Below are 24,878 nucleotides of genomic sequence, written 5' to 3'. Positions count from 1 at the left end.
TCTAGAGGACTGAAAGTTTAGTGACATGACTACATCTGAGGGAGGGAAGAATGTGTGAGAAGAATCAAGGGGCTTTTTGCAGGGCTGCTAAACCCCAGCACAGGCAATATGTGAAAATGACTGCTTCCCCAAAGGCCCATGAACAAGCCTGTGTTAATTACAAAACACAGTTTAAATAACCACTAATTAACTTAGTTACACTAATGTAAAGTTGTCACATGCAGCAATGCCCTGTTGAAATCCATCCTTCTAGCCTGATCCACTAGTGAAATGGAAAAGCTTTGGTTCCATGAGAGGAAGGAACTATAAGCCTCAAACAGTTCAGGATTAAATGTCATCATCTTTCTGGTAATGCAATAGGGTAAAATGAGAGACATGAAGGTTAAGACAGCAGAATCACTTTTTAAATGAAGATGTACATTTTGAAAACTGTACTGGTCCTTCTGAAATGTTATTAAATGAAAAAATTAATAATCAAACTTTTGGAAAAAAAATCAAGCACCTCTTTGTTAATGCACATACAAGTCCCTTGTAACCTATAGGTATGCAATCAGGATGGCCTCTGAAGAAATGATTCCTGTTAAGGTGTATTTCATATAATTCATAAAGGGGCCTCCATAATCCACAAAGCTTCCTCCCTTGGAGAAGCTCCGGGCCTTGCTCACTTTGTTTTTCACTGAGTGACTATGCTAAGCCTGCTGTCTAGAAAGGATGATAATCAGAAAGTTAGTTCTAATCAGGTGATGCTGTTGCAGTCTTACCATTTCCTAATGTTCTCACATCTACATCTTCTCTTCCAGAGGATGAAAAATTAAAACCTTTGAAAAGCAGATAAAGAAAAAAAAATTAGAGACATCATAGCTCTAAGATATTCATTCCCAACCTTTGCTAGAAACCCAATTGAAGGTCTTGAACAATCTATAGGAGAATCCCCAGGGAGAGTCATCATCCCACCTCTAATGTCAATCTCTACTAAAAATAGTAATGCTAATAGTAAACACCATTTATTGAGAACTTATTATATGCCAGGCATTGGACTAAAAATTTTATATATATAATTTAAATTTTATTTATTTATTTATTTATTTTTAGAAATGAGATCTTACTCTGTCACCCAGGCTGGAGTGCAGCAGCGTGATCATGGCCCACTACAGCCTCAAACTCCTGGGCCCAATCAATCCTCTTGTCTCAGCCTCCCAAGTAGCTGGGATCACAAGTGCACACCAGCACACCTGGCTAATTTTTAAATTTTTGTAGAGATGAGGTCTTGCTTTGTTGCCCAGACTGGTCTTTAACTCCTGAATTCAAGCTGTTCTCCTGCTTTGGCCTACCAAAGCACTGGGATTATAGGTGTGAGCCACTGCACCTAGACCATGTACTATTTAATCCTTATTATAACCTTATAAAGTAGGTATAAAATAAAAGAACACCAAGCTTCAGAAAAGTTAGGTAATGTTCCCAAGGTCACACAAGTAAATGGCAGAGCTAGGTGTTTCTGACATTAAAATCCAACCTTAACTACCATCCCATGGGAAAGCCAAGGCTGAGTCCTGTTTGGAAGAAGAGCCCACCACCCCTCTGGCCATAAGCGTATGGTGAAAACTCTATAATCTTTCTTTCTTTCCTTAGAACAAAGCAAAAACATTCATTATTTAAGAATTAAACACCATGAAAGGAAAAGGAGGGAAAAAAAGGTTTGACTCTAAAAAGCAAATTCATTATATATGTCATCAAACCAAAGCTGGAACCATGATAAAACCAGTGTGTGCTCTACGATAAGTTGATCATCACAGACTAAAAGCTGCAAATATTGGAAGGAGAAAATTAAAAAAAAAAATGCAAGGGGCTTACACAACAACTTTTTTAGATATAGAACTAGGCCAGGCAGGATGTAGGAGTCTGTGAACCACTAAGTCCCAAAAAACTCTCCCTTCTGTGTTTACACTCCAGTGTGAAGTTACTAATAAATCCATAGCAATATCGGTATCTTCTAATCAGAGTCAACAGACTTAACCTGTAGTGCTAACAACAGATGGATGGCCATAGTTCAATGGTGAATTCAAAAAGGGCATCTGGGAAGCTGAAGATGCAGACTCCTTGGGGCTAGGATTTGTCTTACACCTGCCCACCCCTGTCTCCCAGTCAGCCCTGTCAGGAAAACAGGGTGTCCACAGTGACTGAACAAGAACCTGTGACTGGCAGGGGTGAAGGGAATGAACAGGCCTCAAAGAAATAAGTCTACTAGTTACTGAAGGAGCAGAAATCTTAAATTCATAAGTCAGCCATAAAACTTCCCACAAATTCCAGCCCATCAGTAAGAAAGAGGTGTAGAAAGCTAGGCCCTTGAGAAGGCCACAAAAGCATTTGATTCAGTCTAAAGGAGAAGGCATATTTACTGATCTTTTAGAAAAATGTTTCAAACCAGGCTGGGTGCGGTGGCTCACGCCTGTAATCCCAGCACTTTGGGAAGCTGAGGCGGGTGGATCACGAAGTCAGGAGATCGAGACCATCCTGGCTAACTTGGTGAAACCCTGTCTCTACTAAAAATACAAAAAAATTAGCTGGGTGTGGTGGCGTGTGCCTGTAGTCCCAGCTACTTGGGAGGCTGAGGCAGGAGAATGGCGTGAACCTGGGATGCTGAGCTTGCAGTGAGTCGAGATCACACCACTGCACTCCAGCCTGGGTGACAGAGCGAGACTCCATCTCAAAAAAAAAAAAAAAAAAAAAGAACAATGTTTCAAACCTGAAAATTAAGGAAACATCCTTGGACTCCAGAGTGAGAGAAACCTGGGGGGTAAACCTGAAAACTTATTAGTGTGCAATTATAAATAGCAGCTGACAAAAAAGGAAAAGAAGCCACTCCCTTAAGTATTAGAAAATACATGCTTAAAACTTGGTTGAGTTTTTTAAACTCCCATTATGCCTTGTCTCATCCCCCTAAGAAACAGTATGAAGGGCAAGAATGATCAGGAACTATAAGGGGTTCAGCTAATCTGCAGTGGTCCTCGTGTGCTGATGCCTGGAACACAATGCACAAGCCTTGGACAAAGGATGCTGCAAGACCCATGGCACACTTGCCCCCTGGCTGGCTCATAGCATTTATGATGGGTGGAGCTGGCTAGTGGGGGAACATGTAGTACCCCCAGCCCAGGCACTGTGGTGCCCAGAGCAACACTGGGGTAACACCACTGGGATGGCTACTTGTCACGGCCTGTGTAAACATAACACAGTGCTGTATCTTTATCCCAGATAATCGGCAGAATGTAAAAGCAGCCCTGCAAGGGGTCTCACGGGAGATTAAGACAGTCAAGGGCTTTACTGATGACCCCCTGCAGAGATGGTGGGCATCCCTAGGCTCTAGCCTACGCTGTGCCCTAGTAGACATAAGTAGCATAGCTGGGATCCTAGTGGTGATCTGTTGCTCTCTGTATTGTTGTTGTGAGTTATGGATTCAGGGCTCTGCCCTATGGCCGTGTGTCCCTGCCCAGAGGACACCCTCAGCCCAGGGGGTGGAGTATAAGGGAAATGGCTGTGTTTTAGCCAGGAGTAGACTGAGGCAGGCTTCCAGCACAGCATGACTCAGTAGGTTTGGTGCACAGGTGCACAACCCCACACATTATGTAACCATGCCACGTGAGGCACATTAGGTGATCACTCACATGAACTTGTGCTTGGCTCAGAGCCACTATTGTCTGTAAAAGATATAACTACCCTGCTGATGCTGTACATATGTCTCGTGCCTGGGCTTTTGCCCAGAGAGAGAGAATAAAGCCATGTCCAAAACTCCCTAAGATTCCTTAAGTGTTCTTTCAGCTGCCCACCACTCATCCGCCCACTCCTCTTGGTCTTCAGCTTGGGCTGGAACCTGACACTTGGCATGACAGGTGGCCCCAAAAAGAATCCAAATGAAACTTTTTGTGCTGATGCTTTATTTTCATCCCTTCATAACCTGCATAAGTCTTATGTGATAATCCATTTGTAAATACCAAATTAAGCGGGTAAAAGCTCATGGCAAAGCCCAGGGTCTTTACTGCTAAGATTTTGGAAAATATTAGGGTGCTGGAATACTCTTTTTTCCATTCAGTAAACAATTCTTAAAGACCCTTAAAGAAGGGCCACTTCTGTGATAGGCAACAAATTATAAGAGGGATGTGGTTTGAAGTGTTTCTCTTTCCTCCTTGCAAGTCAGGGAGCTGGAAGGGTCAGCCATGTCTCATCTAGACCATGTGTTTGTCATTATCAAAGCATGCTTATCTTAAGGTCTTTCAGAGAGAAGGATGGATTTCTAGCTGGTCTGTCAAAAAAAGGTTTTCTGGCTGAGTGTGGTGGTTCATGCCTGTAATCTCAGCACTTTGAGAGGCCAAGGCAGATGGATTGCTTGAGCTCGGGAGTTTGAGACTAGCCTTGGCAACATGGCAAAACTCCATCTCCACAAAAAATACAAAAAAATTAGCCAGGCATGGTGGCACATGCCGGTAGTCCCAGCTACTTGGGAGGCTGAGGCAGGAGGATTGCTTAAGCCCAGGAGCTAAAGGCTGCAGTGAGCTGTGATCACACTACTACACTAGAGCCTGGGCAACAAAGTAAGACTCTGTCTCAAAAAAAAAAAAGGTTTTGTAATTATACTAGGAGCCTCATTCCAAAGAGTAATATCATTCATGCCCTGCAGTTTTTCCTGACGTGTAACACAATTTCCTGCAATTGAAATCACAAGACATTATGCTGCCTTTGACCTGACAGGCCTGTTGAGACAAGGAAAACATAAACCTGATGGAACCTGACTCATCCCATGAACCTGGGCTCGTTAATACCTAAATTCAAAAACATTACAGCTGCCATTCAGTCTTTGTAAAATGGCTGCTGTTGATTTACTTTCTCTAGGCCTGAACTTTATTCCAGGACACTTTACAGGTTAAGAGAGAAGCCAAACACTTGCCAGTGATTACTCTTGAAGAAGCACTGGATGTGGAAGATGTGTTTTAATTTCCTCATATTCCCCCAAAGAGGCCAAGGCTGAGGTGTACCAAGGTCAGGGCTTAGGTGCATTCATTTAAAGTAGTTTCAGTTGTTTTGAATTTCCCCAGGAGAGAACAGTCATTTTTTAAATTTATTTTTTATTTTTTTAGGCAGAGTCTCACTCTTTCGCCCAGGCTGGAGTGCAGTAGTGCGATCTCAGCTCACTGCAACCTCTGCCTCCTGGGTTCAAGCGATTTGTGCCTCAGCCTTCCAAGTAGCTGGGACTATAGGTGCGCACCACCATGCCCAGCTAATTTTTGTATTTTTAGTAGACACAGGGGCTCACCATGTTGCCCAGGCTGGTCTTGAATTCCTGGCTGCAAGTGATTTGCCCGCCTCAGCCTCCCAGAGTGCTGGAATTGCAGGTGCGCACCACTGCACCCGGCAGAGCAGTCATCTTGAGAGAGGACAGGCAGATATTCTCGAGTGCCTTGGCTGAAATCCAGCCCAGGCCAGCGGCACCCAGAACATGATGCCATAGGCACAGGAAGCCTATGGCCAAGAGGCCCAGACTTGGTAGTGATTAACAAAATATAGAAATCTTTCCTGCCACCCCCAAGAAATCTATTCATGAATGTCAGTGTATTAAATATATGGCCAAGTGCAGTGGCTCATGCCTGTAATCCCAGCACTTTGGGAAGCCCAGGCAGGAGGATCACTTGAGCCCAGGAGTTCGAGACCAGCCTGGGCAACATAGTGAGACCCCCCAATCTCTAAAAATATGTTAAAAAATCACCGAGCATGGTGGTGCATACCTGTGGTCCCAGCTACTCAGGAGACTGAAATGGGAGGGTTGCTTGAGCCTGGGAGGTTGAGGCTGCACTCCAGCCTGGGTGACAGGCTCTCTCAAAAAAAAAAAAAGAGAGAGAGAGAGAATAAAATATGAAGATTAGGTCAGGTGGGGTGGTTCATGCCTATAATCCCAGGACTTTAGGAGGCCAAGGTGGGCAGATTGTTTGAGCCCAGGAAGTCAAGACTGCCATAAGCTGTGATCGTGCTACTGCAATCTAGCCTAGTTGACAAAGCAAGCCTCTATCTCAAAAAAAAAAAGAAAGAAAAGTATGAACATCATAACACTCACTCTCTGCTTTAAATACTGCCAACAGATGATCTGAAATTAATTCTTCCACTGAAGATTCCAGCTTCCTTTCTCCATCAATTATCCAAGGAGTTTGTGGTAGATTCCTGGAGTATTTATTATATCTCCCTGAGAAAGAAATAATCAGATAGCCTGGATGGAATGGAGTAATTAACATAGTAGGATAAAAAGAGAAGCAACAACTATAAGGGCCAATATCCTAAGTGCTACGATAGAAAACAAGGCCTATCCTTTACCTAACTAACAATCCAATTTGGAGACCTGGGACATATACATGTAGATAATTAAATAAAAAGGTTTAAAGTAACAATAAAATAGATGGGTAAATATATGATATGAATGGTACATCAAATGAGTTTGAAAGGAATGCTCAATATATTTAATTTGATTGGCTGACTAAACAAGTTATATAATATTATGAATGTACCAAGGATAAAAAAAAAACAAAAAAACACAACCAAACTTGCTTTTACACCTGATGAGTAAAGCTACAGTAAGGCAGGTAGCTTTCATTGCCCTAGGATAGGATATTATAGTCAAGGCTGAAGAGCAATTTCACTTCAGCTATTACTATAAAACAGTTGTAACTTTCAAACAAAAACTTGTCTGCCAGATTACCTTTTAGGAAAGTCAATGAACAATTTCTTTCCAGTGGAAGCCAAGTGTTTAGTCATTTTGGGGATAATAAGTTATTTTTTCAAGTTTGCTTTTATGTTATAAAATAGCCTCTGTCCTGCTGTTTTTCTCCAAACCAGTTTTGGGTCTCTGCATCTACCCATATTTCTACTTGGCCATCTCTGATGAGAACTATTAAAACCTAGGAAGTGTCATTTCCCTTTGGTATGGCATTTAAAATAACTGATCTCCTAAGTGATCCTTTAGAATGCCCACAAAACCTAAAATAAGTTTGGCTATTGATCCTACTTCTCAAGAGGGTAAACTTATTAGAATCTAATAACAGCAATAAGAATAAAATAGAACAGGAGTCAGCTGAGTTTTTAGAAAGGAGAGTACGTTCACAGTGTATGTATATTCTAGACTAAATATTTTACCAGCCACAAAAACAGCACCATGAGCACATTCAATTTCAAGAACAGCGCATACAGCCTTTGGTGAGTTTGGAGGACAAGGAAACTGCCTGCAAAACAAAATAAATTTTATAGCTATTTTCCAGACATAATATTGAATCACAAAACTTAGATGAATCAGCATTGTCTGAGACATACACAGAGCCCAAGTCTCTCTCTAACTTTTAGTTTCGCAACAATACAGGTCTTGCAGGCCTGTGGAGTAACAATTTTAACATATGAGAGTGGCACTAAGTAAATAAGGGCTCTGCTGCTACCTTTCACCTTCGGGAGGACTTATCTTCCGAGGCAAAAACTGCAATTACTTTTGCACCAACCTAATACTTTCCAATAGCCTCAAGATTTGAGGGAAAAATCCATACATAGGAAGTGGAAGCCCCTTCAGGCTCTTTAACCATTTTGCTGTCCATGGTCATGTGCAGTTTACTGCTGACTCTACCCCCCTTATCACATCATCGTTTGAAATGTATTGAAGGATCTTCTGGAAAGAAAACTTACAGTAATATTTTATTTAATAAAATGAATGTACCAAGAATTAAAATGTAAGGTTTATTGCATTTATTTTATTTTAGCATATTTTAACAAGTGAGGAAACTCATGAGCCTTCCTCTCCCTTTTCTGGAGATGAACGATACTAGGAAATACAGGACTAAGGATGTAATAGGCATAGCACTGGGCTAGAATTTCAGGACATCTGGCTCCAGGTCTACTCTATTACTAGCTTAGGCAAGTCAACTCCCTCTTTGGACACACTACCCTCTTCTAAAAGATCAAGAAGTTAGACTTGATTCGGCCGGGCACAGTGGCTCACGCCTGTAATCCCAGCACTTTGGGAGGCCGAGGCGGGTGGATCACCTGAGGTCAGGAGTTCAAGACCAGCCTGGCCAACATGGCGAAACCCTTTCTCTACTAAAAATACAAAAAATTAGCCGGGCAGTGGTGGTGCATGCCTATAATCCCAGCTACTTGGGAGGCTGAGGTAGGAGAATCACTAGAACCCGAGAGGCAGAGGTTGCAGTGAGCCGAGACTGCTCCACTGCACTCCAGCCTGGGCAACAAAGTGAAACTCCGTCTCAAAAAAATAAATAAATAAATAAGTATTTTTTTTTAAAAAGACATTAGACTTGATATTAATTTGACAAACATTTACTGAACACCACATATGCCAGGTACTGCACCATGGGTTGGAGAGATAACAATGACTAAGACACAATCCTGGCCCCTGAAATACATCATCTTGTTTCAGAGATAATCCAGCTTATCTCTAACATTCCCTTTATTCTAAAATTTCACGATGCTTCTTTGTTTCTAAACTTCTACTTACTTAAGGAAATCCTCTTCCTTTATCTTATTCAAGGCTTTCATAACTGCCATTCTAGTGAATACAGACTATATAGGGTAAAATGAGAAGAAAAGACATTTTATTATCCAGACAAGAAAACATCAGATGTGAAACACAGAACATGGCTGGAGAAATTGTATCATTTCATTATATCATTTCATATACTTAACATGGAGAAATACTTAAGCATTTCAAGAAAATAAATAAAACTTAAGCATTCATGTCAGTTCTGCAACTGGCATACCTCTGTAACCCTTCTCTTCAATCTGGTCTTTGTCTATAATAACAGGCAGATCTAGCAGAACAGGTCTTCTTCACCACACTGTCCCACCTCTCTCAAATTATGGTATAATTCAAATACAAAACATGATGACACTGTAGGAAGTGTGATTTAATTTTTTTTCCCTTGACTTCAACAGGAATTTAGATTGATTCAGCTACCTTTTCTTTCCTACATCCCTTCAGAGGCCACAGTATGTAATTTAGGAGTTGGCTGCCAGGGTAAGGGATAAAGCAGAGCCAACCTGCCGGCCCTGGCATCTAGCAACTCAGTCTCACTCACCAGCCACAGAGTAAGCAAATCCACTGTACTGAACAGAAGGGCATCTACAACAAATGTTCCACTTGGATTTTTTAAGATAAGAAAAGCCAAACTGCACAGTAGACACACTAGAACTAATTAGTGCATATATACATGGCTTACCATGATAAATCACAATTAGTTCTTCTGTTAGGAGAAATCACATTTGACTGAAAAGGATTACAGTGTAGGCAGCTCAACAGTATATCACCAAAGGAATATTTTTTTCAAAACCATATTCTAGGGAACACTATGGCATTCTATAAGATACCATAGGGTTACAACTGAAAATTAAGTGCCTGTTTGATAAGATATGAAATCTTAGGCTTGAAAAAAATCTCAAAAAGTCATTCAATTTGCTCCCAGCCATGAGGCAAGAAAACTATACTTCAGACTCTACAACTCCCACTGGCCAATGGTGTGGTGTCTATGATGCTTTAACAAAAATCTCCTTATCCTATTACTTGATGCCTATTATTATATTTCCTTAAGGGTAAATAAAATAAAACTAGGTCTTCAATGTAGATACATCTTACAGGTTATTTGGGCAGAGCTTCCCAACTGGCGTAGCAAAGCAGTGGACTATGGTTGTGCCAAGATGTTGATCTCTTTAGTTCAGAAGGGTTGCTGGGCAGGGCCTCAGACAGTGGAAACCCCAGGCCTGTTGCTACCAATCTGAAGCAACTCCATCCTGTTAAGCTCAGGGTGCTGAACAAACATGGAATGTTTTAGATGTGCCATGATATAAGAAAAGTAGGGAGGTGCTGCTTTCGGCTTGGTCTGCATTTCTAATTATTTCTGCACAGGGCATTAGGCAAATGTTACAAACTTCTTTCCCCCAGTTCTAAAAAGCCCAGCAATTAGTCAAAGCAAGAGGCAAAACCAACAGATGTACATTTGACAATGAGCTTATGTTCTTCTTAACAATCACAACAACAAAATGAATGTCAGTAAAACTGTAGGAATGCCTAAGTCTATGTACCAAACCACCTACGAAACTGATGCATGAAAGATGACCAATATAGCACCACATCATTCTATCCTGACATGATACGAGCTAAGAGTGTATGTTAACTAACTTGTCCGTTAACATGAAGATTAGCTAACATTAAGATGATAAAGAAGAGTTTGAATAAAAATGCCCTTTTTGCAAATGTAGCCAGAAAGAGGACATGTTAATTCAGGACTGTCCTAAATAAAACAACTTACTTTGAATTATATATTCTAAACATTGATTTCTGGAAAATGGATATTAGCTGAAAGTTTGGAATGCTACTGATACTTACCATTGATTTTCTCAGATGATGTAATTTGAGGGATTAAAATCTAAACGTCGAATTTAATGAGTAATAGTAACATCACTGAAACACTGATTCTAAATTTAACATCATCAGGGGAACAATCTAGACACTACACAAACATGAGGATGTTTGTGTGCTACAACTTCCTAGCCAGAGGTGAAGGTTGAAAAAGTTGAAAAACAAAAATTAATGTAGCAAATGGAAATATTTAAAAGCTGATTCTTAGTATAATAGAGTTGCCATGTTTCTGATGCATATCCTTTTTGTTGGAAATTTGAATATTCAGCTCAGACAAAACTCACTCAAGAGTAAGAAGCGGGAACCTTTCCTTACCTGTTTGTTTTTGGCTGGCTTAAAACAATCTGGGCATATTGCAGCTCTAAAATAAAATTCAAGTTAATATAAAAGGTTAATGAGTTTATTTTGGGGTAGATATAATTCAAATATATTTCATACAAAATGGCTGCTAAACTCAGGACATCAGGAGCAGACAAAATGAGTCCCTGTATGAGCTATATCGGTTTGCCCAGGAACTATGTTCAAGGACACATTTTATTTTTTTGAGGGCACATTTTAAACCTACTAAGACATAACAAGTTCTTCTCTTTCTTATTAGGAAGAGAAGCAATACTATTTTCATGAAAACCAAACAGCATTAACAATTTTACACCATTGACATTGTTGTTTACATGGCAACTTACAGGAAGTGGCAATCCTCAACTGTTTCTGGGTGAGCAAAGACCACACTCACTTCAAACAAGCTCTAAAAATTATAAAGACAGTTTAAAAATGAGCAAAAGGAAACTAACATCTAACAACTTATTAATGGAAATAGAAATTCATTCTCAAAGATTGGCTCAGAAAAGAATGACCAGAAAAACTGGAAATACTACTGCTCTCAAATCAACTTGTTATCAGGGCAGCTGTAAAGGAAATAGTTTTGTTTTTTTTTTAACTTCTAAAACTCAGTCATTAGTGATCCTACCAAAAAAGTTTTAAAATAAATGTGTATACTTTTTGGACAAATGTGTAAATTAGGTATAAAGATGAATGAGAATTTACAGAATTGAAAATAAATAATAACAGAGAGAAATGAAGAATTATTCTGCCAATACTATGATTTGAATTATTAGCAAGGCAAAAAACATACTATTCAGATCCCTAAAAACCATATGAAGCTTCTTTTTAAAGTGCTCAAACATCTTAATGGATTTGAGTTTTAAAACCAAATCTTAATTTTTTTTGTTTTATTACAAAAATTATACACATAAATTATAAAATGATCAAATACAAGACAGTTTTTCAATCCCACGCCACTGAAGCAGAACCATTAACAATTTGATGTTTCTTTCTAGGCATTTTTGTGAATATAAATGTATATGTGTTATTTTTTAAGACATGCTTTTGGAAAATTGCTTTAATATTATATCATGGAAATCTTTTCAACTCTAGGGACTGTCAGACATTTAAGCTGTAGAAAATTTTTCTGTAACAAAAAAAATGCTATAATGAACATCCTTGTACAACAAAAAAAGCATGATTTTATACTTTTACCTCCATGGAGAATATACAAAATTCCATATGGGGGAGGGGTCGGGGGAGGAATAGCTAAAAACGCCATACTATGTTGCAATTTTGTCTTTATATTTACTGAGTTCATTGGATAGTTAGTAGACCTATTAGCTACTCTAGAATCACAATAATGAATAGCTTTTTTTTTTTTTTGCTCCTTATTCTAATCTATACAATAATTAAAATGAACAACGCATTCCTTTCATTCAGGGAAACTTCACTCAACCCACATCTTTTGTTTTCTATTTTCTGTTCTCACTGATACAACATGTAAAATTATTTGTGCTTCAAAACTGAAATTTGAGGTAAAAATATTTTGCATTAATGACTTCTCTAACTTCCAAAATACTTTCATTACCTCATTTCCTCTTCATGCTATCTGTGAAGTGGTTTTATTCTCTATTCTCTCAATACTCGGTTTACAGAACAGAGCATATTCTTACAGAAGGAAATATTACTGCATAATTCAGAATGGTTTTGAAAAACTGTTTAGCTTTAGTAGATGGTTTTGTGATTTTATTTGAATAGGGGTGTATCTGATATTCAGGGAATTTCCTTCTAGCAAAATGATGAAGCAATGAGGCCATAATATTAAAATCTAATTTAAGATGACCTTCCTGTTTTCACACCCGGAAGCCTGTTGAGTCTTCCCTGAAAGTCAACCCATTTCAGAGACTGAGGTAAGGTCTGCTCTGGAAAAGGGAAATGTTCTGTTTTCAAAGGCAGTTACTGCCTAAAAGTAAACAGGGGGATTTGAGATACCAACAAGGTAGGATTGAGCCCATACTCATTGTAATTGAATAGGTTCTGTCCACGCATTTGAAAACAAGATTAGCCACAGATAAACCAAAATTAAATAGTCCAGAGTTGACTCTATATTTGCTTGCAGTTATTTATATGTTGCTTTGCATCAAGTCTGTTCCTCCAACTGAACTATAAATACATTAAAGGCAAAGATTCATTTCTAACCTTTTAAGGTCAATTAGGGTACCTTCATAAGTGTCTTAGATCATAAAGAAGTCTTAGGGAAAAAAAAAAAAAAGAAATGCTTTGACTTCAATTTAAGACTATCAGAATTTAACATTTTAAAAGCTTAAAAAATCCTTCACTGGATTATTTAAAAAGAAGTTTTTTTGGCTAACCAAAACCCTGCCATATAATTAAGTAAAACTAGTAAAATCAGAGAATAAAATTAACAATGCTGTTGACCCAATACCTTTCCATCAATGGGAACACCCAGTTCCTCTGAAAACAGGGGGTGAGTTATCCATTTGTAGGCTTCTTTTAGCTGAACTATATCATCTCTTCCCAGCGACAGACTCTGCTTTCTGAATAACATAAAAATTAATTCACTGACATGAAAAACTTTACTTTTTCTATTAAAGGCAAGAATTTATGCAATTATTTTTAAAATACTGATTGAGTGTCTAGTATGTACCAGGCACTATTCTACACATTAAATAGAAAGCAGAGAACAAAGCAGACAAAAATTCCTCACCTCATGGACCTTATACTCTAGTGGAATCATGGACTTACTTTTTTAAATGGCATATAACACAATTTTTAAAGCTTCAAAGTCAAAAGCACACTATGGGTTTTTCTGAGCTAGAATTGCCAGATTCCAGGATTTATACATCAGAAGACAGAAAGATGGGATAGAGATGATTGTTTACTGCTCTCAAACTATAAAACTGTGTATTACAATAATCACATCCACATTTTAATGCTTGCTTTTCCCCTCTTGTTGAAAATGGGGCTTACTTTTGGGAAATCAACAAAGAAGTTGTACTTTTTAAAAAACTTTACTGCTGAAGAAGAAATATGAAATCCTAAAGTATCAATGTTCTGAAATGCTCATCAATGTATTATCAGATAAATAGCTGAATAAAAATTTGACATTCCCCCAAAATATACTCATGAGACAATAAATAGGTTTTGGGAAGTCCCTTTTATAAATTATAGCTTTAGTTTGTAACCTAAAATTGTGATAGAAAGGAACTTGAGATAAAAGGGATGAAAAACATGGTGTGGTATTATTAAAACTCCTCTACTCTGCTGAGAACACTGGGATATTACTAACAAACTAACAAGCCCACGTCATTCAAATAATTAAAACTTCAAACCAGCCTTATGGCGATTTATAGGGCTGCTTTTAATGAAAGAGATGTAAGGGCCAACTTATGCATCATCCCTTTTAATGCCCAATTTTCACTGATAGAAATTACTCCTTATAGGCAACATCCATTGTAATTTAAGACCAAAAGACACTACTAACCACAGGTTAAAAACAAAAAGTAATTAAGCTAATGGCTGAATTTAGTTGATCAGAAAAAACAAAGAATATGCAGATCACTATTCCTCTAAAAATGCAAAATAAGAAATAGTTGATCCAAAAAAAATAAAAAAAAGAAAGAAGTAGTTGATCTACCCATTCTGTATCCAGCTGAGAATATAACTTGTTACAGAGAGAGCTTTCATATGCTTTGGGATTGTGATTTAACAATGAAATACCCAGATAAACTCTACATCTGATAAATAATCAAATTATTTCTCTACATCCAAGAACTTATTCAAATACTAACTGTGTGAGCTTCATAAACTGTTCCTAATTCTCTGAATATTAGAAAGATTTTAGGTATTTTAAAAGACTATCCTGATACTCTGTCAACAGTTCAACTATTTAATATTTGCACAAAATAGCATCACAGTTGAAAGTAAATAATATATGAAAATACATTTTAAAGAATAAACGTTGAAACAGAAAACACAAGAATGGAAACAATTTTTAAAATTGTTTAGATTCTGGAAAGTCCAAAGGCTTGTTACAAAAGCGAATCCCAAAAATGAGTTAAAACATTATTTAAGAAAACCAGTGTTTTAAATCCTTCACAGTCTTTGAAATATATTTAGTGCATTTGAGTCCAGTTTAAAAACTTCAACCATAGGTATTTTTTCCCTCCAGATTATAGAGCCAGAGGAAAAGGTTAACAGACAGCTTGGAAACCTCATCCTTATATATAAAGCAAATATACTACTTAAAATGCCAGATTTCCAATCCTGAAAGTTAAATGCAGCTAATAAGTTTCCTAATACAATTTGGGCTAAATATCTTCACAGAGGTCCCTAGCATATACCTGATTGTCCTTTAGAGGGACTAGTACTCATTAAAGTAAATTCAGTCCCCATTTCATACTTAGTAACTACACTTCTCTTTCTCTTCTCTGTCAGGTAAGTGCTTATGAGGGTGTCAGTTGCAATCACTTTTGCTGTAGATACAACACAACAACCATTCTAAAGAAAAGATGAACCAGAATATGCAAGGCAATTAATTTTTTTTGTAAGTTCCCTAAATCAATTCTTTAACAGCAATTCCTCCACAATCTTTTCAACCCAGAATGAACTAGGGACACTGAGGGAAAAAAACCAATGACCTGTGTTTTTTTCTGTTCCATTATCCCTATATCAGTCAGAATCTTTTGGAAGAACTAAACTTAGTTTAAAATCCTTTGATAAGAAATAAAAAGCCGGGAGCAGTGGCTCATGCCTGTAATCCCAGCACTTTGGGAGGCCGAGGCATGTGGATCACCTGAGGTCAGGAGTTAAGAGACCAGCGTGGCCAACATGGTGAAACCCTGTGTCTACTAAAAATACAAAAAAATTAACCAGGCATGGTGGTGCATGCCTGTAATCCCAAGCTAGTTGGGAGGCTGAGGCAGGAGAATCACTTGAACCTGGGAGGCAGAGGTTGCAATTAGCCGAGATTGCACCACTGCCTGGGCAACAGGGGTGAAACTACGTTTTAAAAAAAAAACAAAACCCGAAATAAAAACAGCAACTCATTAGCAACATAGATATAAATTGAAAACATTTAGAAAAAAGCATGCTCTGACTATGCTAGCAAATTTCTAAAAACATAGGATCAAGTTTTATTACACCAGAATCTAAACCATTTGAGACTAATTTAATAATATCTAACGAAACCCCCAAACCTTATGTAGTTATTACCCTTTTGAAAATGCAGATATATAACACAACACAAACAAAAAAGCCAAATTAATTCTTTTTCTATAAGTCACTTAACCAAGTATGAGATTCTAAAACAGAAATTTATGCTTCTTCCTGGATTTTTCTCTCCAGAGTACATAGGTACTGCCAACAGTCATATGGCCCTTTTTTTACTGGTATGTTTTAGTTTCAAATGACAAAATATTCTGGAGAATTAAAAAAAAAATTTTAAATTCAGTTGGGAATCAAATGCTGATTTGAAGGAGGCGATTTAGAGACTTTATCAAACTTACTATGAATATTCATATGTTTTGTTGCAGAAATATTAATATGTTTGATTATGTAGTACCACCCCAGAGCCTGGGGGGGGCGGGGGACGGAAATGATATACATGATCTCTAACATCATATCACATTTTAAAAATCCAAAAATTTTATATTTCAAAACACTTTTGGCCTCCAAGTGTTTCAGATAAAGGATTGTGAATCTATGTTTTCTATGTCTTACCTGTGTGTAAACTCACTGTTGTTCCACCAGTTATTTACTTTTTATCTTTTATGACATAGTTTTATAGTTTAGTCTCTAAGACCAATATAAAATTTATTTTTAGGCTGCATGCTGTGGCTTGTGCCTGTAATCCCACCACTTTGGGAGGCCGAGGCGGGTGAATCACCTGAGGTCAGGAGTTCAAGACCAGCCTGGACAACATGGTGAAACCCCATCTCTACTAAAAATACAAAAATTAGCCAGGCATAGTGGCAGGCTCCTGTAATCCCAGTTACTTGGGAGGCTGAGGCAGGAGAATCGCTTGAACCAGCGAGGTGGAGGTTGCAGTGAGCTGAGATCACACCACTGCACTCCAGCCTGGGTGACAGAACAAGACTCCACCTCAAAAAATGATAATAATAATAATAAACAAAATTTATTTTTTAAAAATAACTGCCCAAACTACATTACATAAGTGCCTAATGCATATAAAACATGTATTTACATTCATATTAAAACACACAAAAAATGAATCTGCTTTAATAAACTACTAATATGCTATGCAAATAAACTAATGAAACAAGATTGATACCCTAAGTGTATACAATAAAAATTGGTTCTTTGTGCTAATTTCTCTAGTAGCTAGTGAATGCACTATAAAAATAGAGATTGTAGTAGTAAAAGTGCTTTAAGAACCAGGTAGCTTGTATTTGAATGGTAGTAAAAATTCCCTACCTAAATTACTTACCCCATTTCCTGTTTTACCAGCAACCATGCAGCATGCTGTAGGCAATTTAGTCACACCCAGAAAGAGAAAAGGGGGAAACATGTTCAGTGAAATTAAGTCTCAATATCATTACTGAAGTGCTTAACTATTTGCTAATCAAACTCCCCTTTTTAGGTGACGAGTTAGTATTCAAAAATTTACCAGTGACCTCAGTCTCATTTAAAATCAGAAATGAGGTAAGATTTTATTTTGCAGTGCTGGTTTACTGTGGCCTAGGAATTCAGCCGGGGTATCCCCCTCCTCCTTACAGATTTCTATTTCTCATTAATGAGGTATGAGTGTTTCTTTTTCTTTCTTTCTTCTCTTTTTTTTTTTTTTTTTTTTTTTTTTTTTTGAGACGGAGTCTCGCTCTGTCACCCAAGCTGGAGTGTACTGGCAGGATCTCAGCTCACTGCAACCTCTGCTTCCTAGGTTCAAGATATTCTTCTGCCTCAGTCTTCTGAGTAGCTGGTATTACAAATGCCTGCCACCACACTCGGCTAACTTGTGTTTTTAGTAGAGACGGGTTTTCACCATGTTGGCCAGGCTGGTCTCGAACTCCTGACATCAAGTGATCCGCCCACCTCGGCCTCCCAAAGTGCTGGGATTACAGGCGTGAGCCACCGCGCCCAGCCCGCATTTAATCTGGGCCGGGCGCGCCGGCTCACGCCTGTAATCCCAGCACTTTGGGAGGCCGAGGTGGGCGGATCACGATGTCAGGAGATCGAGACCATCCTGGCTAACACGGTGAAACCCCGTCTCTACTGAAAAAAAAAGTACAAAAAAATTAGCCGGGCGTGGAGGGGGGCGCCCGTAGTCCCAGCTACTTGAGAGGCTGAGGCAGGATAATGGCGTGAACCCGGGAGGCGGAGCTTGCAGTGAGCCGAGATCGCGCCACTGCCCTCCAGCCTGGGCAACAGAGCGAGACACCGTTTCAAGAAAAAAAAAAGAAATGTATGCCAAATGCTTTGCATAGTAAGTGACTGACACTGAGATTTCTGTTTCCTGTTAGACTCCCACAGCTTTCACCTTAAAGAAAGGTAACGATATGTCCCCCACAGCACACAGCATTTTGTAAACATGACGGAAACATTGTATAAGTCAATAAATACCACATGTAGTCTGCTTCTACGTGTCACAAAAAAAGGCCAACGATTATCATTCACATCCACTTCAAGACACGGCTTAATTTATGGATATGCTGTGGTTCATATGTAGACCTGTCCTTCTAAACTAACAGGACTTCCTTCGGATGACCAGTAGGGTACTCTATGAACTCCTAAAGACTGATGATCACTTGGAAAGATGAGCTGCATTAATTCTTTCAGACGTCAGCCAAGTAGAATAAATTAACCGCTAACTGGGCACAACCTGTTCCCAGTGATGGCAGTGTGGACCGTCCGGAGTAGCCGCTGCCATCAAGCCTGCTGCAGCCGGGAGGTGTGGGCGGTGGCGGCAGGAGGGGTTGTGGGAGCAGCAGTGGCGGCGGTGGGACCCCTGTGCTCCACATCCCCGAGGCAGCCAACTGTGCCACCTCTGCTCTCGCATGGCCGGCCAGGACCTGTTCTCAGGCCCAAAGCCTCCGTCCCGGCCTCAACCTCGCTCCCCGTCACCATTTCAGGGGTCCACAAGCACCCGGCCAAAGGCACAGCCGGGACTCGTGGGGCCAGCCCTGAAAGTGTCGGGTTAATTTGCACGGGGTTGGCTGGGGCGGCCTCTGCTGTGGGGAAAACGCAAAGAGGCAGGCAGTCCCTGGAGTCTCACCCAACTTGCGGCTGTGGACCTAAGCATCTCTGCACTTTCAGGGACCCGGGAAGGCCCCCCCCCCCCCGTTGTCCCCACAGGCCTGGAGGTGTCTGCTCCCGCTGCCTGACCTCTCCCTGCTCCCAGTGCCTGCACCAATCTCGGAGAAGGGTTGGAGCCGAGCCTGGGCACTGTCGCAGCCCAGCCAGGTGTGTGCACACTCATGGCAGTGCTGACACGCCAGCCCCATGCTGCCTCAGCCCCCTGTAGACTTTGGGCACCAACAAGTACGGGAGGGAGGCCAAGGAGGGGCTGAGGGCAGTTTGGTGCTGGCCTGCAGGCGCCCCTTGGCAAGAACAGCCAGGGCGCCATGAACAGCAGCAGGAGGCAGAGAGGTTCCTGGGCAGAAAGCGGCAGGTCCACAGTGAAGCCCTACCTTCAAGCCAGGGAGGGCCTGAAGCCTGGGGGCTGGGCTGCCAGTCCCCGGGACAGGAGTAGGAACTTGTGGTCCTTTTTCCAGGCCCACCCATGGCTGCCCATGGACCAACTGGCACACACTTCCTCCCCTCTGAGGCCCATATAAAGCCCTGGACTCAGCCAGACCCAAAGAGATGAGGGGACAACCAGCAGCAGAGAGGAGCTATCCACCCCAGAGTCTCTCTGCTGAGAGCTGAAGAAACGATAGGACGACCTGCCTGCAGAGAGGAGTTTTCCTCTCTGCTCAGAGCTGAAGAAATGACAGACGACCTGCCTGCAGAGAAGAGCTACCCTCTCTGCTGAGAGCTGAAGAATTACAGGACGACCTGCCTGCACAGAGGAGCTACTCTCTCTGCTGAGAGCTGAACACTTATCGGGACACCCTGGCTATGCAGAGGAGCTACCCTACCCACTGTGGGTCTTCTCTGAACTGTTCTACCACTTGATAAAGCTCCTTTTTTTTTTTTTTTTTTTTTTTTTGGAGATGGAGTCTTGCTCTGTCACCAGGCTGGAGTGCAGTGGTGCGATACCAGCTCACTGCAACCTCCGCCTCCCGAGTTCAATTGTTTCTCCTGCCTCAGCCTCTCAAGTAGCTGGGACTACAGGCGCGTGCCACCACGCCCATAAAGCTCCTTTTCATCTTGCTCATCCTCCACTTGTTTGCATACCTCATTCTTCCTGGACGCAAGACAAGAACTCAGGACCTGACAAATGGTGGGGCTAAAAGAGCTGTAAAACAAACAGGGCTGAAACACGCCCCTTGCTCACCACGGGGGACGAGAAGGAGAGAAGAGAGAGGAAGAGAAGAGCTGTGGCCGGGAACCCAGACCTAGGAGCTCCCTGAGCCAGGGCTGTGACACCCTCTTTAGGGCTCTGCGGTTTCTAGCGTCTCCAAATTTCCAGGTGCCACCATATTCCCCGGGGTCAGCTGTGGAAGCTGTTTATGGTATTTCTGGTCCAGCCTCAGCTTCACAGGGAGCCATGACTGCGCGTGGAGCTGCCTGCGCCCCTGCAGCCAGCGTGCCTGCTGTGTGCGATGGCTGGACCCCATGCTCACTCACACACCTCTCGCTGCTCCACGCCTGGCTTGCCCTTGGCAGGCATCAGACCCAGGCGTAGCCTGCCAGGCCGAGTGGACAGAACGAGCCTAGCGGGCTAGAGAAAAACTCGGGCAAAGACGCCACTGTCCACAGAGGTTTCCAGCTGGCGAAGCAACACCCCAAGGATCCCGTAACACCAGTGCCTGAATGTCTCACCAGTACCTTCTGATGTGTTAGTTTACTCTGCTAGCTCAACCTAATACATTTATAGTAGTAGTATTACAAGACCCCTTCCTTTTTTCCTTTCATTTATTCGAGCCTTATTTCAAAATGCATGGGCATAGTACCATGGTTTTGTTTGTTTGTTTGTTTGAGACGGAGCCTCACTCTGTCGCCCAGGCTGGAGTGCTATGGCGTGATCTTGGGTCACTGCAACCTCCACCTCCTGGGTTCAAGCAATCCTCCTGCCTCTGCCTCCCGAGTAGCTGGGACTACAGGTGCACACCACCACGCCCAGCTAATTTTTGTATTTTTAGTAGAGACAGGGTTTCACCATGTTGGCCAGGATGGTCTCAGTATCTTGACCTCGTGATCCGCCCGCCTTGGCCTCCCAAAGTGCTAGGATTATAGGCATGAGCCACTGCACCCAGACAGTATCATAGTATTATAACACACAAATTACTATGAGTCAGAAAACCTAACTTTAGGTTTTACTTAATTTCTGGGACTCAACTTTCTAATGTGTAAAATGAGAGAATTACTAAGATGATTGTAATTTAAACTTTTCTGGATGCCTAAAGAAATCGTTTATAGGCACTGTTATTAAACTGTTTTATAATAGACGACTGAGACCTATGGGACTTAGGGAGCATTCAAAAAAAAAAAAAAAAAAAGAATAATGGTCTCCTAAAACTGAAACCTTGTAGTTAATTTTGTCCCGCCCTTCCTTCAGCCTCATTCTTTTTCTTTGTTTTTTTTTCTTTTATTTTGAGACAGAGTCTCACTCTGTCACCCAGGCTGGAGTGCTGTGGCACGATCTCGGCTCACTGCACCCTCCTCCTCCCCATTTCAAACGATTCTCCTGCCTCAGCCTCCTAAGTACCTGGGAGTACAGGCACCCGCCACCACATCCAGCTAATTTTTATATTTTTAGTAGAGACCGGGTTTCATCATGTTGGCCAGGCTGGTCTGAAACTCCTGACCTTAAGTGATCTGCCTACCTCGGCCTCTCAAAGTGCTGGGATTACAGGCATGAGCCACCTCTCCTGGCCCAGCCTCCTTCTTTAAGAGATCAATAAACACATGTCCTTATATATACAAAAATATTAATACTTCCCTTGCAGGACTATTGTGATGATTTAATGTGTTTGTAAGACATATTGGGTTTGTAAAGACCCAAGTCATATTCCTGGCAAATACTGAATAAATGGTAATTAATACTGTTGTTGAACTGAAACCTTATCTGTACTTTACAAATAATAAAATTCAGATTTATACCTTAAAAGATTTATAGGACTTGATCTCATTCCGTCATATTTCCAAACTGCTTTGCTATAGCTAGTTCTGAAACCTCCCTCTTCAATGAAATCTGAGCTATAGAGAGCTATCTGTCTCTTCTTTAAGGAACCTCAGACTCTTCCGTCTTTTCTTAGTGACCTTTGTGTCTCTTCTTTTGAAGCAAACTCTGTTCTCTACAAGTCACTTCCAGGTGATGTCATCAAGTCTGCAATGTATCCCACCATCCTCTAATTATAAAGTAGGGCGGAACTGGAGGTTGCCAAGGGAAACCAGGTAACCATGTGTAACACATGAAATTAAATCAAATGTCTTTAGTATCTGAGACTTGTTAAATGGTTTTTCCTTCCAAAGCCTCTGCAGGCTCCCTGCTCCAGCATGCCAGCAGATTGGACAGAACTAACCACACAGCAGGGGCTTAAAGGCTGAATCTCAAATAAGTCAGTATTGCTGGATTATTCAATTGTTACCACAAGCTAATAATGCCCTGGACCTGCTTCTGGCAAGGAAAAAGAAGTATATTTCTCCCTTTCAAATCACCAAGATAATTTTGATAAATGTTCTGTCCCTTAGTGAATAGAAAAAAATCTATTCTCTAGAGTAAACAAATAAATTTTTCCTCCCCAACAGAACCAAATGGCATTAAAGTTATCAGGTTTAATCAAATTTGATACCAGAGGCAGTATGTCACCTCTGGAAAATTAAGAAAACACAATTTAATCCTGGACTATGTTTAACTTTATTGGAGAATGTTAGGCAAGTCCTAAATGGGGCAGTTGAATAAGTGCTTGCTAAAGTGCTTGTGTACTCTGCTAACACTAACACACACACCATAGACCAGAAGGTCTATGCCTGGGAATGGTGTTTGAGCTTTCTGAGTTAGAGGTTCATCTAGTACCAAATAATGAGAGTAGGTGACAGTAGGAACAGGGATTGAAGTTGATTCAAGCAGAGGTGATGGAGAAAGGATAGAGACAGAGAGAGGTGTTAAAAATGGTGTGTTGCAAAACTACAATTCAGTAAAGTTGGACACTTTGGGGTATGTTATGTGTGTTCATAAGTGAGGTTAGGGGTTCAGCGATTAAAGATGAAACTGGAAGGTTCAGAAGGTTTTGATTGCCAAGCTAGGTCATGAACCCAAAGGCTGAAACCATAACATGAGATGTGATTCATTTATGTATAGGCCAAGACTCGCGGCAGCACAAAGAAACATTTGATCTTTGAATCGTCTATAATTCATCAAGTTGCAATATAACCATCATTTTCGTACTATTGTTTTTCTTGTGTGGTAGTTTAAGAGGAAAATATGTCTTGCGCTAAAATATTTCTTTATCATACATGGGAAAGTATAGTGTGAGAAAGTCATATTTTCCAGAAAAATGAGAGAATGTGTCCAGCCCACTTTTCTCATTTTTGTTGTCTATCTGGCTCTTACAGACATCTGAGTCTGTAATTCCTGATGGAGGGAAACAAACACTAGATCAAAAGGCAGGCTCTGCTTCTCTTATGTGATCACTAGCAAGGTGGCTTCTCTCTCTGGGTTTCTCAAACCGTAAGAGGAAGGTATTCAATTTATTTAGGGGGTACTGCCTATGTGGTGAGATTGCAATTGAGAATGCAGAGATAAAAAAACAGTCTCTGCCCATGAGCAAACCCATGAACTAAGACAAAATGATAATAAACATTAAGCTATTAATAGTAACAGTAATGAAAATAATTAAAATACAGAGTGGTGGGGGCTGAGACAGAGATACACTTAGGAGGGGCATGTAAAGGATCCTCGGCTCAGTCTTGCAGGAGAAGTGACACCTAATCTGAGCTTCGAAGGATCAGCTACTTACAATTCACAGGGCAGGCCGGCTTGGGGCTCACGCCTATAATCCCAGCACTTTGGGAGGCTGAGGAGGGTGGATCACCTGAGGCCAGGAGTTCAAGACCACCCTGGCCAACATGGTGAAACCCCATCTCTACTAAAAATACAAAAATTAGCCGGGTGTGGTGGTGTGCACCTGTAATCCCAGCTACTAGGGAGACTGAGGCAGGAGAATCACTTGAACCTGGGAGGCGGAAGTTGCAGTGAGCTGAGATTGCACCACTGTACTCCAGCCTGGGCAACAGAGTGAGACTCCATCTTAAAAAACAAAACAAAACAAAAAGAATTCACAGGGTGAAAAACGTGGAAAGTATGTTCCAAACAGAGGAAACCCAAAGGTGCAAATGCCAGAGAGCACTGGGAAGGTTCTGGGGACTATGTCAGTGGTCCCTAAAGAACCCAGGATGTGTGGCTGGGAAATGCAAAGGAGGAAGCAGGACTTAGATCACAGAACTACTGGACCCATACTAAGGGGTTTAGATATTCCCCTTAAGGCAATATGGTCCCACAGAAGGATTTTAAGGAATGAAGTAGCATGATCATATTTGTCTTCAGGAATGCCCACTCTGGTTGCATTGTGAATTAGAAGAAAAAGATGGGAATTAAAGAAAAGGAAGATTTGTCGTAAACTAAAGCAGTAATTCAAGCAAGAAATAATATATTACAGCAATGCTAGTGATGATAAAGTGTAGGCAACTTTAAGAACTATTGAGAACACAGATTGGCAGGACTTGCTGATTGGCAGTGATGTTGAGGTTTCTAAATCACCACCAATGCCCTTCAAACTATATTCTTTTGAATCTTACACATCTCTTGGACTCATTTATAATAACAAAGATAAAATAAATATAGACTGAGAATAATGACAATAGAAAAATGACAATAGTTGTGTGGGCAGCTGGAGGCATTTAGCAGTACCCCCTGCTCCAAACTCTTCTCCCAACACATACACATACACATACACATATGCATACA

The 24,878-nt window shown here is 40.7% G+C and overlaps 1 protein-coding gene across 10 annotated transcripts in view; it reads right to left on the bottom strand.

Moving 5' to 3' along the window:
• The window catches only part of PUS10 (pseudouridine synthase 10), a 91,048-nt gene that overhangs the window by 13,863 nt on the left and 52,307 nt on the right, over window positions 1-24,878 (bottom strand). For all 10 annotated transcript variants that reach the window (XM_063594932.1, XM_034953209.3, XM_055108364.2 and 7 more), the window contains 8 exons: window positions 17,238-17,272; window positions 13,215-13,326; window positions 11,128-11,189; window positions 10,760-10,805; window positions 8,528-8,592; window positions 7,168-7,253; window positions 6,098-6,223; window positions 762-818 (listed from right to left, as the gene is read on the bottom strand). In XM_063594932.1, the coding sequence (XP_063451002.1) occupies window positions 762-818; window positions 6,098-6,223; window positions 7,168-7,253; window positions 8,528-8,592; window positions 10,760-10,805; window positions 11,128-11,189; window positions 13,215-13,326; window positions 17,238-17,272 (589 nt within the window). The remainder of the gene's footprint in view (window positions 1-761; window positions 819-6,097; window positions 6,224-7,167; window positions 7,254-8,527; window positions 8,593-10,759; window positions 10,806-11,127; window positions 11,190-13,214; window positions 13,327-17,237; window positions 17,273-24,878) is intronic.

This window comes from Pan paniscus, chromosome 12, assembly GCF_029289425.2.
Source record: "Pan paniscus chromosome 12, NHGRI_mPanPan1-v2.0_pri, whole genome shotgun sequence".
NCBI lineage: Eukaryota > Metazoa > Chordata > Mammalia > Primates > Hominidae > Pan > Pan paniscus.
The sequence above is the reverse complement of the archived record's forward strand: the minus strand, read 5'-3'. Positions and strand labels throughout refer to the sequence as shown.